The 17,060-nt window shown below is 38.4% G+C and overlaps 1 protein-coding gene across 13 annotated transcripts in view; it reads right to left on the bottom strand.

Moving 5' to 3' along the window:
* PTPRK (protein tyrosine phosphatase receptor type K) overlaps positions 1–17,060 on the bottom strand; it is a 396,766-nt gene that overhangs the window by 190,312 nt on the left and 189,394 nt on the right. For all 13 annotated transcript variants that reach the window (XM_062632339.1, XM_062632343.1, XM_062632342.1 and 10 more), the window contains exon 6: positions 13,413–13,587. In XM_062632339.1, coding sequence (XP_062488323.1) covers positions 13,413–13,587 — 175 coding nt within the window. The remainder of the gene's footprint in view (positions 1–13,412; positions 13,588–17,060) is intronic.

The following is a 17,060-nucleotide window of genomic DNA, read 5'->3' as shown; positions in this document are numbered from 1 at the left end:
CAAAGTCAGAGTGAAGATCAAAGCATTAAAAATCACGAGACTAGAATCTCAGTTTTTAAGCCAAAGGAAAACATTTGGTTTACGCATATCTCCCTTCCAAAGCAGTAGCCTTCACATCTCCAGTTATTAAAAAACACAACTTTTGTTACCATGAGGATGTCAACGTAAGAATAAGAATAAAACCGAGAGTTTCACATAAACCGTGAAGTGCAACTTCAGGTTTAAAAAAAAAACAACAAAAAACCCCAACAAACAAACAAACAAAAAACCAACAAAAAACCCAAAACAAACAATTCCCCCACAAAGCATTAATCACACTAATCTTGATTTTCTCAGGAAACGAGTAAGCTGGTTTACAGACAGCTTTACAAAAAACATGTATGGCATTAACACTTTAATATTCTTCCTCGTGTCCACAAACAGGTAGAGTTTCATACGGCTTATGGGATCTACCACAAAACAGACACAAGGAGTAAAAAGATAATACAAATAGTTGAAAATTTGACTAAAACTTTCCACCCGGTTACAGAAATTATCCTAAGATGCTTGGCAATTTCAAATGGAGCTCAAATTCAGTTAAGCTTCATCTATTTATTTGGGGGGAAAACTAAACAAAACCTCTAATTTGATCAAAGCATTTTTACTGCTATTTATTCAAATTAAGTAATTCACACAAAGTCAAGACTATCATTCTTAGTAATGCCAGAACTCCTCATCAGATGCTGACCTTACTTTATGAGCCTTGAACCAACACCATGCAATATCTAAGCCTTTCAGATCATATTGGTTAAGAACATAGTTTGTGCTCAAATTGTCCTTTCTTGGAGGGTAAACATAATGCATGTAAGTTGACTGTTGAGAAATTTTCCCCACCATCCTTACTAAACCTCTTTATTAGACTGTAAGGTTTCTAATAAGTCAATTCTAGGTAATTTTTGGTTCCTAAGAAGGTATTCTCGCTTTTTCCTAACGGTTCACTGAGTTTTGTCTCTGTTTAGTCCACAAGCTCACGGGTGGAAAATTTCTTTCATTTACTAGTAAAGAATCCAGAAAGTGAAAAATCACACTTATTACCATGTATAGATATCAACTGGAATGGTAAACTGAAAGCGTTTGACAGTACAAGATCTGCTACAAGATTTAAGAGTTAAATGACTAAGAAAATAACTACATCCAGTAACTACATCCAGTGCTACAGATGAGGGCCTTGACACAAAGCATTTAAAAATAAATAAGTAAAATAAATTTAAAAAAATCACACAAGTTTAGGGAAGAGTTGAAAATTCAAACTTCAGTCCAACACCACAGCATCATCCTTCCTCTCAGGAGAGGTAGGGTACAGACTCTGCCATTAGCAACATGCACATACCTGGGGAGCAGGGGAGAGAAACACTGATTTTCCTTGTAACACTCCTTAAATCTTCTCTAAAACATGCCAGTTTGCAGTTCCATATCACTTTCAATGACAAACTCTCTAGCAGACCAGCACATCCAAATTCAACACCACAACTCAGCAGGAAGAAATCTTCCCTTCTGCACATAAGCTCCCCTCTTCTTCAGGAGAAGATGATATGTTTCTCACTATTTTTTATATAATTCTGAAAATATACTTTCTTCAGCAGTTAAAATTGCAGGGTAATCCTTCAATATGAATTATTAAACAAGCAAATATTTCACACTATTTAAGAAAGAAAAAAAAAAATCTATCCAAACTATTCTAAGTAAACTTTAAGTAATCTCTTTCAAATTATCCTAAAATAACTCCCCAACCAAGATGATTAAAGGTCACTAGTACATTACAAAGCATACTTTTATGAGATAAATTCCATTATAATTGCAACAACTATTCCAGCCACAATTTAGACATAGAATCCAATTATCCATTTCATTTTCATTTACACCTCATGGGCTAGATCATTTATCACGTTTCATGATAATGATCAGAAGGCACATGGAAAGTGATTTCTGGAGGTAACAAATTACCTACCATATTAGCATAGCTTACAAGATATCCTGTCAACAAGTACTATGCATAAATATGAGGTAATTAAATTTACAATGTGCAGGAGCATTTGATATGCCACTTGCTCTTCTAGCAGCTGCCAAAAAATCTGGGTTACTAAATTCAACATACCAGTTTAGTTACTTAAGTACAGTAATTTAGCTCTTCATAACACATCAGGAATCATTATGCCACTAGAACACCAACAGGTACAGAGCATGCTGCGGGCTTAAGATCTGGAGATGAATCTCTCATCATCTGGTATTACTGCTTCTTGCCACTGAACCATCCATCATGTCCCCAAGACAGCTTGGAATGATAGTGCCAGATCCTCACATTACTGCTCCTTGAACTCTGTCGCATCCATCTTTTGCATCATTCCCCATTTGCAGGTAAGTATCATCTCCCTGCTGCAAAACTGAGCGTGAACCTGCAATGCCTTTAACCTGTGGTGCCACTCTAACAGTAACTGATTTCTTTTTACTGCAGAGGTGGTGCTCAGTAAAACTGTACGGTTGCTGAAACTGGGAGATGGTCAGGACAGTACTACAACGCAAGTGTCTTATGCCTTTAGGAATATGACACATTTCCAAGGAAATACTGCTACATTTTCATTGCTAGCTATTTTATAACGCATATATATTTATCAATATACAAAATTGGTACAGGAATATATATGCAGTTTGTGTTCCTGCAGTTCATCTACAATTTAATAGCAAGATTCACTCAAATGCAGCTGAAAATTAATGTCAGGGGTGGCTTCACTTTGTATTTTTGTTAAGTGATTCAGTATTAGAACACTATTAGGTCTTTAAATACATACTAAAGCACACAGGAGCACCTGCAGTCAAAAAAGAACTTAGATTAACTCTACATTGATCATGGCATGACTTCACCAGCATGATGAGTTGTGTACCATAAATGAGCCAAGACTAAGCGTTTTAATTCAGCTTCATCTGAATGCTGTTATAAAAGTTTAATAAATCAAAATGATCAAAATGCCCCCAGTGGCAGGTTGGGATTCAGTTTCCAATTCAAATTCCCTTTAATATATGGCTTCTCTGACATGCTGCATTTTCTGCCGTCTATGTTGAATTCCAAATGCACTTCTTCTCATCATTACCATGCATCTACTCATCGGCACACTTTTTAACAACCCTGCACAATTCACAGAAACATCAAACCTAGAGAGGTTTTCCTCTCCCCCAAACTGGAAAATGATGGCAGGTAAGGGAACTTTGTATACCCTTAAGTAAATATTTTCTTAACCTCCACACTAATGTCAATGGCATTTAAACTGAGACAGACCATCCTGAGCTGCAGTATTCAAATATAGCATTTGACTTAAATAAATGTAGACACAGACCAGATACTTATCCAAGTGAAATACAGCACTGATGTGGTGGGGCAGGTTGGGCAAATCTCTTAAATGAGAAAAATCATATCTCTGCAAATGATCTTCACATTATTGTACTTGGATAAAATGCACATATAAGAAACAATGAAACCCCCTTATTTCCTCCCTGAAGTGAAACCTGCCAAGAGCTTTTTCTTTGCCTCTTTCTTATCTTTGCACTGCCTCCCACCAAATCTAAAGGCAAACAGGGATCCCACTATTCAGTTATTACATTTTAATTTCCCAAATGCTATATTTGCTGTTTGGATTCACCTATCTACTTTCCCAATATAAAGCCACATGAGAAAATGAGAGAGGTATATGACAACACCTAAAAGGCAAGACCATGCTCAGTTATTATTATGCAGTCAGTTATTAATGCCACATCTGTGTTATCACTGGCAGCACAATGTTGAACTGGGCTGAATGAAGCGGCATCATATCTTGGCTTTGGCAGACCAGGTGATACCCAGCTTATGCTGCCTGTAAGGAAGCCAATAATACCTGGTTTGCCACAGAGGCAGAAGACCTCAGAGGACCATTACCTAAAGCCAGGACTATGCTGTCTGGCACAGAGGTAACTCCTCTGCAACTGTGAGCAGCCTGGTCAAGTTCACTACAGGTCACTAATTCCCATTATGGTCTTCCACTGATTTTTACTGACCCTATTTTACTGCCAAATCATGATGAGGTCTCCACAAGACCTGACAAGTAGCAGCCCGTTGCCATTCAAGCAGGGGAGGGCCCTTTTCCTGCCCTCCACTGAGCTTCAGGCTCCCAGCCTTTCAGCCAGCTCTGATGAGCTGATTGCAGTCCCCAGTAAGGCAAAAGTTTCCCAGCTGGGCTGAGATGGAGCAGCTCGGTGCCCATTTTGTTTGTTGAACCAGCTCATAGAAGTGACAGAGCCCTACAGACAGAGAAGAAAAATAGTGTGAAACTAGGAGGAAGGGAGAGGAGCAAAGCCTCCCTTCCTGCCAACAGCTGCCCCATCACCATCACTTTACCTGAACACTAAACACAGTGATTCCTTAGAGAAGAGGACTTCCACAGAGTTTGCTGTCCCGTGTGCTCTTATACAGGTGGGATGAAGCCTTTCAGAAAACAAAACAGGAACTGTTGGCTGCTTGGACTCACTAACCGAAAGTACCACAGAGCATCAGCATCCACCACAGATGTCAGGAAAAAGTATACAGCAGGCATAGAAAATGGCAAATAGATGATGTACCTGGCACTGAATTGTTAATTGTGAATCTGTTTTTTTTCCCTGCATGGTTACTTTTTAATAGGTTATTTTTAAGCTATGATCCTTATATAAAGATGTTTAGCAGTTACGCAAAACTCTATTGAGGTTATAAATATATGCTTTGATACAAGAAATTACCCGTTATCCACTCTTACCAGTGAATGATAACAGAATTGAGTTTGGTTAAGAGAAGATCTCATAAGAATAAAGATTAAAAAAATGCCTTATACCAGCTCAATCAGCTCGCACGGTGACTTCTTTGACATAGCCATTAATTTTGTATATCGTTGGTACCTGATAAACTCTTTTGACAGGCTCTGTGGTTTCCTGTGTAGAACAAATAGCATACTTTTGATAAGAAACAAGTTAAGATGACCAGTATCCTCTCCCTGACTCTGTACTTTGCCCCTCTACACTCATACATTTTCTTCCTGAGAGCAAAACTAAGGAGTAACACTAATATCCAAGCGGAGACTGTATTTCCCCCTACTTAACAGACACCTGAACTACAGATTCCATGGAAGTTAAAATCCTATACCAACACAGGACACCTCTACATCTGCTCTTCTCTGATACTCTGCCCCAAATGTCAGCTTCTGAGCCTAGTCATAGGCAGGACATGGGGCTACAAGAGTTTGGCTTTTGCTCTGATCCAGAACAGCCACTTTAAAGTTCAGTGAATGCAGTAAGAAGATGCACACCAGCACTGAAAAGGCTAGCTTCTGCTAATGAGAATATTATTTTAGACTATATGAAGCAGTACAAAACTCATGTCTTATGAGATAAAGGTAAAACGTGTGCTTTACCTTAGATGTTACAGATCTTCCTGAAGACCAAATCACAGAACTACAACAAAATAACAGTTCAAGTTAAAAAGACTTCAAGAGGATTGTAAGTAGAAATGCTCTCCATTCAAACTAAGCCAACACTGCAATGTAAGCAGCCCATCACAACAAACAGGAGACTGATCTGTCAATAATTGAAGGTTTTACTTTTAGTGAAAAACCCAAACATATACACATGAAAAGACTTCGAAATGAAAGCACCTTGCCCCTCCCTTGGAAAAAAATAAACAATCAGACTGACTGCTACAAAGCATTGTAGCATTTCATGTTTTACATGTTCATTTAAAGATCTGGATGATGGTACAAAGAGGACACTCAGCAACTTTGCTGATGGCATCAAACTGGGAGGAGTGGCTGATAATGCCAGATGGCCTGCTGCCATCCAGATGGATCTCAGCAGGCTAGACAAATGGACTGACAAGAGCCTCAAAGTTCAGCAAGTGCAAAGTCCTGCACCTCTTATGTTGCCTCAGGCATCAGTATATTTCAGGAGCCACCCAGCTGGAATGAAGCTACCAGAAAAGGACTTAGGTGTCCTAGTAGACACCAAGTTGAACACGAGCCAGCAACATGCCCCTGTGGCAAAAAAAAAACAACAAAACAACAACAACAACAACAACAAAAAAAAAAACAAAACCAAACAAAAAAACCCAACCAAAAATCCCAAAACCAAAACAAACAAATAAAACCCACTAATGGTATCCTGGGCTGCACTAGAGAAAGTATTGCCAGCTGGTTGAAAGAGATGATTCTTCTACCCACCACTGCTGGGTCCAGTGCCGAGTTCCTTGGTACAAGAGAGACATGGATATACTGGACAGGGTCCAACAGAGGGGCATCCAAAGATGAAGAAGGAACTCGAGAATTTCTTCCTTGAGCAAAGAAAAGCTGAGAGAGCTGGGACTGGTCAGCCTAGGGAAGGCTTCGGGGGATCTTACCAGTGTATGTAAATACTGGAGGGAGAGTGCAAAGAGGATGGAGCCAGGCTCTTTTCAGTGGTGCCCACTGACAGGATCAGAGGCAATGGACAAAACCTGAAACTTGGAGGGCTGTCTGAACATCAGTACATGGCTATTTGCTGTGAGGGTGACTGAGCACTGGCACAGGCTATCCATGGAGGTTTTAGAGTCTCCATGCATGGAGACATTCACAAGCCACCTGGATATAGTCCTGGGGAACCAGCCATAGGTTGTTCTGTTTGAGCAGGAGGGGTTCGACCCTTCAGAGGTCCATTCTAATCTCAACCATTCTGTGATCCTGTCTCTTCAAATGTAACCCTGAACAGTACAATTGCTCAATACAGAAAAATGTGATTGAGTCTATTCCAAAAACTGTTACCTCCTGCAAACCTAAGTCACTTGGCTTCTTTTAAAAATTCAGTCAAAACTATTTTCTCTTGCATCTCTAGGAAAAGAAACCTTCCTCCACTTTCAAAAGAAAATAAGCAATGCACCTATTAATTACGCAATGTTGGCTTAGTTAGCAAAGGAGATGAGCAGAGCTTGTTTGAACAGAAAGAGACAGAAGAATTGTCTGAGCATGAAGCAAGGCTGCTGGTAGATGTATGAAGTATTCAGGACTCGTATCCAGTTTGATTAATTACTTATGAACATATAGACCTACTGAGGTATTTTCCTATATTGTTTCCTTCTTCTTATGGAAACAGATTTTGACTTCAGGGTGACATCCCCTCTTTACCTACTCTAACAGGATTGAAAACAGAAAGATTCCTATGTTAAACCTGCTTAAAGAGGATAAGATCTTAATATGGCAGACGAATTAAAAGCAGAGGATGCTACAAAAAGATCAAGCTAGATGGATCCTGGACTCTCTGAAGGATGCTTACACCCAAACGTACACCAAAATATAACTTAGTGAGGTTTAGAAAAACCTCACAAAATCATGCCATCTTTCCAATTGGTGCAAAGTCAGTAAGACATTGTCACTGCTTCTCCTACAGGGATCCAACCATTAGAGAATTAGGCTTCAACTAATGGGAAAATTTGGGATACAGAGTAGTTTTGAAGGTGGGCCGAGTGTCCAAAAGACTAACAGTATTAATACCTGTACTCCAGGAATGCACCTTATGAACCAAGCATAGCAGCCACATGGGTGTTCTGACTCACAGCTAAAATGTTTGCATACTCCTACAGAAATCTGGCAATGGTCCAAAGGGGCACTTAGCGAAGACAAAGATGTAAAGCCCACAGATTTCAACAATGTGGACTGTGGAATCTCTCTCCCTGGTTTCTCCTCTGCTCTGAAATTCAGGTAATTCAGAGAAACACACAAAGACCCAGCTCAAGATTCTTCAAATATACAATCCAAAGCCCTATTACAGATCACCACTGTTTCATGGAGACTGAATTTCTGAACACATTACAAAGTATTACTATTAACCTGACTCATCTAGCATTTCTGATGTGGGCAATATGAGCAGAGGTGAAAAAAAGCAAAATCTGTTATTCATCAGACAAAGAACTTAGTAAAGGAAAATATACGGTAATTTTGCAAAATTGGCACAAAAAGAATTAGCTTATTTGCAAGTAGGGAGTATATATTCAGACTACCTGATGTGTCTACTTCTATCTGCCACCTATTGCTCTCCTTGGCTTATTTCTAAGTCTGCTATTATACTGAACCAAAAAAAACAGGTAGCAAAGTTGAGGACAAGCATCTGGAGCAAGTCCAGAGATTTCATTCTTTTCCTAGACAAAACAAGTATTAGTGAAATTCAAAAAGTGAACTTCAGTCCACAACTTTCTCAAATGAAATACTTCAGAGTTTTCTTGTAAGAGGAAAAAAGAATGATATTACTACAAGAAGTACTTGCCAGGGGCAAACTCCCTCTTCACAGTATTCTGGCATCACCAGAGACCAGATGAATTGCTGGTTTTTCCTATATAAAATCCCTAAAATTAGTTCAGACAAGAAAGGCAGAAATATCAGTGCCAGACTTTATAAGAACTGCTCCTGATTGCAAACAAAATCCAGTAAGGGAAACAAAGAAGAATATGATCAAAACCCCTCCAAAATCCAAATCTAATGACTTTGAGAAGAGACTGCTTGCTATGTCGAAGTAAATTCTAGAAACAAAATAGCCTCTTTCATATTCACAAACTCATATACATAGGTCAGTCGTGATTTCTGGAATAACAACAGTCAGAAGACAGTAGCGAAAAACACGCAAAGGAAAACTGCCTTTCTATTCTTTTCTGTTGTTATCTTGGATTTACGAGGGTCATGAAGACAATTCCATATTGGAACTATAAATCAAGGTGTAGGTCTCCCCCAGCTTTGACCCCACCACAGAAGAACTATTTGGGTTGGATGTAGAAATGTTAAAGAAAAACTACATTCACCTAGTAAAAACATTAAAATAATGTCATACTTTATGACTCAAAATGCAGAAACTTATCAGTAGAACCAGATATATGGCAGAGATATTTGCAGGTTATTAAACACTACAATTGATTCATACATTTTGAGGGGTTTTTTTTTCCCCTTAGTTTTCTCTGTCTTTAACACTAACCTACATAACCAACTATGTAATATCCACTACATAACATAGCACACACCGCACTTCCTGCTGATTTTGCAGTCTTAATAGCATATTATTATGTTTTGTTACTCTGCTAACAACTTTAAAGGAGAACAAACTTGGGAAAGCATATAAACACTTTATATAAAGGATTTTTCTTTATTCTACCATTTGACAGAGTGGTTTTTTTTGACAATCAGAGCAATACTGCTGTTTCACAAAACCAAAAAGACAGACTTATCACTCACATGGGTCTTCCAGGTACACTGCAACCAAAGAAAGTGGTAATTTTATTCCTGCAGGAAAACCTGAGTATAAGACATTTCAAACAGGTATAAACTGAGTTTGGATTAATTTAAGAAGTTTTGCTAACAGACCACCTAAGAATGCAACTTCAGCTTCATCTTCTCCTGACAGCTACTTTTAACATGTCAGGTCAACCAAGCTGATCGCAACTGGTGATAAACTACCTTGTTTCTTGATGCACAAGATCACTTCTCTGATAAATATTGCCAATTTCAGACAAATATTCCAGTAGACTTTTTTAAGAGCTCTGAACAATGACACAGTACAAGAACTGATTACAGGGTGAAGTCCTTACTGATTGAAGAGCAGTTTGGTTCTGTAACTTGCAAAATCTACACAAGTGTACATATCAAGTACACACAACTCAGGGCACAGGTGATTTCTTTGGGCAGTTAATTTCTACAATTCCATGTTAAGTAACAAAAGGAGCAGAAAAGATTTGAGAGCATGATACACTTGTTGTCAAAAGCAATAAAGAAACAAGCAAAAAGAAATTGTCAGTGTCTTCTTGTTCACCCTTACAGATCACAAATACTGTTCATCCCAGCATCTCCCTCAAGTTCCAGAGCAGACAGCTCTGAAGCCTTCAAGACATTACCTTCCCAGAAATTGCCTATTTACTGGTCACCAAGGGAAAACATAAACAGAAAATTAAACTGATGGACCTATTCAGGATAAGTCAACTAACAGTAATGACAGTACCAGGCTTCCTGTAAAAGGAAGAGGAAAAGGAGAGCTCCTTCTACACATATCCAAGAATGACAGTAATGTCATAGAAACCATGTAAAAAAAAATCAATACAATGAAGCAACTGAGCTGGGAGTTGAAGATCAGCTCTAAGCAAAGGTGAGACATTAAATCATTGGCTGAAGCTACTTTTGGTAAAATATCATAACTGAATTACAAATTCTATTCTAGTCTGATTTTTCTTAAAGAAATTAATCAGAGTAACTGAGTTATCCCTTTCAGGGTCTTTAAATGTATACCATCCCTTTGTAATAAATATTTGCAACAATGTTTAGAACTGCACTAATAGCAATTCTTCTGTTAAAGCTCAAAATGAAATAATAATGTACATTATAGCACCATAAATTTCCACTACCAAGACTACCTTAACTGCCAACCAGAAAAGTATCAGATGCCTTTACACCCGTACTATCCTACCACATGTCTGTACAGATGTAGAATATGTAATGATCTCATCCATGTACCTGAACACCCAACTTTTGAGTTACAGGGCAACAACTCCTGCTCTTCATCTCCCTCTCTAATAACTATTGCCAATAAAGTTTGGCTTCTACAAACTGAAGACCTTATCATTACTCAAAATGATCTGGAAACAATAGTAAAGCCATGACAAAGTAAATTGTGTTTCATCCTTTTTTTCCCCCTCCTCTGGCTGTGAGAACACACAGATCGATACTCTTCAGCATGAGAATTCTGCTGAGAAATTTTCATTTGTTACAAACAGCAACAAAAGGGCCCCAAGCATGCCCTGTCACTTTCAGTTTAGAGGGAAATGCACTAATAAACTCATCCCCCAGGGTCCTCTTTGACAATGGGCAATACTATGCCAGCTCTTATTAAAGGCAATTCGTATCAGTGGCCCAAAAATTTCCTTTAAAATTATCATCTTTTGTATCCATGTAGCAGGATGTCAGCTTTAAAGTGCCACTGAGATATAGGACCTGTCATTATGGTTAATTTTCAATACAGTTTTAACACCAGGGTAGCTGATCCCTAAGGGTATGGGTATGCTTTTTTGGCTAACGATTTATTTAGTGATAATCCAGACAAACAAGAAAATGTATTACTATATATTGCTTTTCAAATATAACAGCAAGCAATAAATCCTTCTATAAAAACATAAATCTTTAATCTTTACCATGATGTCAAATAGATGAATATATTTTTAGATTTTTCCTTTAATTTAGCATTTTAAAAGATATTTTTATATATATATATACATATATAACGTATAAATATGAAAAAAGGGAAGGGAAGGGAAGGGAAGGGAAGGGAAGGGAAGGGAAGGGAAGGGAAGGGAAGGGAAGGGAAGGGAAGGGAAGGGAAGGGAAGGGAAGGGAAGGGAAGGGAAGGGAAGGGAAGGGAAGGGAAGGGAAGGGAAGGGAAGGGAAGGGAAGGGAAGGGAAGGGAAGGGAAGGGAAGGGAAGGGAAGGGAAGGGAAGGGAAGGGAAGGGAAGGGAAGGGAAGGGAAGGGAAGGGAAGGGAAGGGAAGGGAAGGGAAGGGAAGGGAAGGGAAGGGAAGGGAAGGGAAGGGAAGGGAAGGGAAGGGAAGGGAGGAAAAAAAGAAAAAAGATAGTAAGGAAAGGAAAGAAAAGAAAAAAGGAAGGAAGGAAAGGAGAGAAAAAAAAGAAAGGAAAGGAAGGAAAGAAAGGAAGGAAAAATTTGGGGCTTCCAATTCTAAAAGCACATAAAAAGTAAAATTAACCTTAAAATATGAAATCTATATAGGTCTTTATATATATATATATAGCTATAGACCAAGTTTATGTTTTAAGCCATAAAGATGGTAGTCTCTATCAAATGGCCTAAGCTTCATAGCAGGACAATATGCTGCATTTAAAAAGAGAGAATTATGAAGTTCGATATTGTTACCTCATCTTTCCTTTTTCAGAGAAACAGTGTTTTAAACACCATTTTATTGCTCTATTATACTAGGGAAAAATTAGAAAACTTCATTTATTGGATAAATACATCAATTTTCCCTGCTTTTCTAACAACAGAAAGTCTGCTTTCATGCTATAACAGAACTAATTTCATTTGTTAGGATAAAGACCATCTTGTACATTTCTAGACAAAAGGTACATCTAACAAAATAAAAGAAGAAACTGTTAACATTGTCTAAATCCTCATGCAGTCAGCAAAGCCCATTTTTATTGATTTTATATAGAAGGAATAAAATCTAGTTGACCTCAATCAACTTGTCTCTCAGGGAAAAGACAAATGCCAGACACCAAATGCCTTAAAGCATTTCCTATGCTACTTTAATTTCTACAAGTGGACACTTGCTTTCCCTGTCCCAGATGCAGATGCAGTGGCTGACTCCAGATGCTGCGGCTGATTCCAGATGCCAGCTGATCAAACAGCCCATCACTGGACCAACAAGTCAAGTGAGAGCCCATTCTACACCTTAATTCTTTGCCTTTCTTGGCCAAAACATCCTCCACACTGGGCACAGCAGCACCACAGACAGATTTTGTACTTTTTTTATTTTTTCCCCAGCTAAAATAACATAAAGCCTCATGACAACTAAGAGGGAAATGGGCAGTTTTGCAGGTGACACAGTTAGGCAAGGAGAGGCTTAATAACTTATTCCAGGCCAAACACAGCAAGCGACTTTTGGAAGTGAAAACTGAACTCTGACATACAACCATATCCTTTGCCAGTCAAGATTACATGCTTCCAGAACACAACATGCATAAATAAAATAAAACACCAACCCATCATCACAATGCACAAGCTATGGCTGCATCATGCAGCAAGCTTCTGAATGAATACAGAAACAGCCCCCACCCAGTATTTCAAGTATAAAAGACACATTTCTCTTTTTCTTTTTTCTACTTCAGAGGTTAGAAATCATCACAGAACATCTCTATAATGCTCAGTCCTTTGGAAGGTAAAAGTTTACAACTATTTTTATATATGTGTCTCCCAGGTAACAGAACAATGTATTATTTGCTGTACTACCAGTCTGCTCAAGGTGACAGATTTTAAAAGGGATTGTTAACTAAGTACAGTGGAATCTCTCTTACCTGCAGAAGTACTTATGAAAAGCAGTTTTCACCTTAAATTCAGCAAATGGCATCCACAGAAAAGCATACCAGCATGTTACATTTGCATTGCAGGATCAGGATTTTTACACACATGCATTCTACGGAAAGCAATTGTAAGAAGTTTCGCAAACCAGCCTTTCATTTTGCAACAATTTCAGAAGCTTCACAAGGGTACCTTTGTATGACCATTTCAGATCAAGGCATCTGTAGGCTACACAAATGTTCTTAACAGTGGTATTAAGAACACTTAACTGGATAAAAAGAAAGCAATAAAAACTTTACCTCGAACAATAAGTTGAGCAAAATTTGACACTCCAGAACCTCTCTCTGACTGAGTTACACAGCGGTATAAATCCTGGTCAGTTTTTGTCACCTCTTGCAACTTAAAGGTAGCAGCAAATCTTCTGTGATTGATATTTTTAGTTTGAGCAACTGGAATGTCTTCTCCATTTCTTCTCTGAAAATAAGAGTAACCAAGGCAGAGTTATCTCACAAGAATTAAAAAAAAAACATTTATCATAATCATCATAAAAAGAATGCATAAAAAAATTAACAAACAGCAATGTATTCATCCCACGCTGCATTTCCATGGTAGAATAGCTCAATGTTGAGGTCCCATCAAGAAACAGGCAGTACTCAAAAGTATATCAGAATCACATTTCAGAATCAAGTTTGAAGGTGAAAAGCACCATCAAGATTTCACACTTCCACAAAACATGACTACAACATACTCAAGTGCCACTGCTTCATAGCTGAAACCTTCCTAGGAGAGCCCAGCAGTAGCCATTGTACTCCTAAGAAAATTCATTCAACTTCAAATAAGATTATAACAGACATAAGGTATATTGTAAGAAATACTTAAGCCTGGCATTGAGGGATTTCACAGCTTTTCAACAGCTCTTTATCAGCAATCAGCCAATGTTTTCTTTTTAATGTTACCTTTTATCTGTCCAAATTCAATACCTTCTAAATTTATACCTTTGTTATACACCAAGCACCACCTATCTACCTACAACTAGTGGAAATAGGGGAGAGAAAGAAGCTTCTAAAAGAGTTGTAATATATATCTCATGTAAAGAAAGCAGCTTAAAGAGTTCTGAAAATATCACAGCTACCACAAATTACTGAAAATATTAATCTGTCTGGAGCTCTGGGGGCAGGGTGAGAGGTCAGTAAGGCAGAAACAGTTTGAGCTTCTTTCTGACCTTATTATCATTCACATTAAATGATCAGTTTTGATTTTAATTGAAAACCAGACCCTCCATCAAAAGTTAGCATTAAGAAAAAAATAAAAGTAAATCCAGAAACATGCACCAAGTGAACAAGCAATTTTACTGTTCTCTCCCATGGAACAACCACATTATTCCCTGACCAGAATACAGTTTCTGAGCTTTGCTCAGTCACCAGAAAGAGATCATAATTTCCTTCAACTGTGTTGCCTGCTCTGCTTGATACGTAGCCAAATGTGACCTCCAAGGACATTTTTAGCTATAATCAACCCCTGGAATAAGAAACTTCATTGAGGTATTAAACTCTGAGCTTTCCGTCTAATACAACAAGTGCTACTGCTGAGCCACAGAATTTAATAACCTGAAAGCCTGTGGCAAAATACATAGGGGAGAAAAAGGAGATGAGTTAATGCTGCATGTGTATATTAGCAGGCCTCCTGTCACAGGCAGGAGTACTTCATAATACTCAAACACTTCATTTTTTGTCTGCCCTCTGTGATCTTAGCATGAGTTAGTCACTCTCTAAACAGTTTTGCAGTAGATTAACCAGGGCTTCAGCACTACTTCAAACTCACAGAAACAAGTATTCCTTCTAATAGTTAAAAAGTTTAAACAGATGAATTTCAGATTCTACTGTCTTTTCTTGCAAGAGTCAAAGCACCCACCCATGCATCACTGCAAGCCTTGGGAGAAAAAGTTCATTTATAAGAAACTGTCAGATTTCAGTCATTTTTACCCCACTACAAAAAACACACCATCACCGTTACCAACAGCAAGTTGTGAGTGTATGACTTCCTCATTTCATGAAGACTCCACCCAGTTTTTTCTTCCACAGCCACCCTTTTTGCCATTACACCAGAAACAGCAGGAGGCCATGATCCAAGGGTAAGCTCAGCCTGTAGGGCTGTATTGGTGAGATGCAAAGAATGAAAATGGATCGCCGAAAGAAGATGGTGCATACGATCCTTCCAAAAGGTACTTTCACTGCTTCTCCCTCAGTCACCGCTCTGTAACCGCAGAGGCTGGAAGCTATTTGACAGGGTGTTCACAGGGCAAAAGCAGTGGAAGTTGGGCGCTTGGAAACCTGGATCCACTGTAGCACAGACAAGTCATCCTGCGACGGGCACCGGCTCTCTACTCAGCTCTCTACTCAGCTCTATGAATATTTGCCTCCTATTTGGAATTAAGGAAGTTTGCTAATGCCCGCAAAGACTCCTATGAATGAGAGCCCTTACTGAACTTCAGGGATCAATGAAATTATTAAAATACCACACAAATGAGTTGTGATGTTAAAGGCTTTATTTCAGTGCTGCGTAAGCTGCAGCAAAATTATTTTGGGGGTAATGCACCTCTCCCTTCTGTTAACTGGCAGCTTCTCATAGGAAAAGCTAAATCTGAAAACAGGATTTTTCCCCCTTCCCTCTCAGTTTTGATCAAAGGCTTGAACTCTCTGGAATGGTAACTTAATATAAAACTTGGATCTAGTGCCTTGAACTAAGCAAAATAAATAAACTTTATGGTACTTCCTTCCCCTTGTCCATGCCCTCTCACAGCATGTGCTCTCATGTGCACCTCAACCAGCCAGCAAATGGGTGTCAAGCTCCCCCACTAAACACAAACTTGACATATAATTGTTAAAATTACCAAGCAGCATATAATAAAGAGAGAGCATATTTGTGAAAATGATATGACAGCAGACTTGACAACTAACCCATGTAATGCAGTCATTCTTGATCATCTATGGAAAGAAAAACAAATACTAGAGAGTTTTCTGAAATGAAAGACCGCCTTCACTAAGTCGTGTTTTAAATTTCAATGCCAAGCGCTTACTCTGCAGCGGAGAATCACATCCAAGCTTGCTGTGCAAAATAATTTACCCTCCGAAGCTCAGAACTTGCTTACTTAAGCTCATCTGCACTCTTCATGTTGAGAAACAAAGTGAATTGGGCTCCTACTTAAAATGAAATATTAATACACTTTCAGAGCACTTGATCAAAATGAAATTTAACAAGCTTTACAGTTCTACTCCAACAACAAAACCTAGGATTTTCTTTTCTATTTACATTAGTAATTTCCTAACACTTTATCTTAGAAAGCTTAAAGTAATTGCTCAAATTTCTCTGCATTAGGATTTGTTTCTTGGACTCTAAATGCATAATTACATTTTCAAAGTCTACCTTCATGTACAGCTTATCAATTAAAAATACTTTTTTTTGCACTAAAATGATGAAAAGCTCAAACAGAAGAGACTTCTCACTTTAAAATTAATGTTGAAGAAAATAACTTCCATTCATTTCAGTTCATATTCCTTACACTGGTAAGCCATTAGCCAGTCAGAGTTCAGATGCACTGCCACAATCTCTTAATTAAATTCTTCTTTTTAATGTCAGGGCATTACCACTGATTTTAAAGGAGAGAGAAGAAAGGCAGCAGTGCTCTTTGCTTATTAGAGGTTTCTGGTACCTACTATTTCAATTTATGTCCTGCTCACGCTGAACAGAGCTTCGAAATGCTGCTCAATTAGGTTTTAAAAATTCAATTTAAAATTAATGTGGAGTTATACTAATAGGTAATGGCTGTACCCTGTGTGATCCTTGGTTCCTCCAGTCCCTTGCTGTCTGATTTGATAACCCTGAATTGCTCATTTAGGAGAGGTCACCACCAGGCAATTCTCCTTCTGTGGAAATAACTCTGGGCTTCA

This window comes from Pezoporus occidentalis, unplaced genomic scaffold (genome assembly GCF_034315485.1).
Source record: "Pezoporus occidentalis ecotype Australia unplaced genomic scaffold, CSIRO_AGI_Poc_V1 ctg39, whole genome shotgun sequence".
NCBI lineage: Eukaryota > Metazoa > Chordata > Aves > Psittaciformes > Psittacidae > Pezoporus > Pezoporus occidentalis.
The sequence above is the reverse complement of the archived record's forward strand: the minus strand, read 5'-3'. Positions and strand labels throughout refer to the sequence as shown.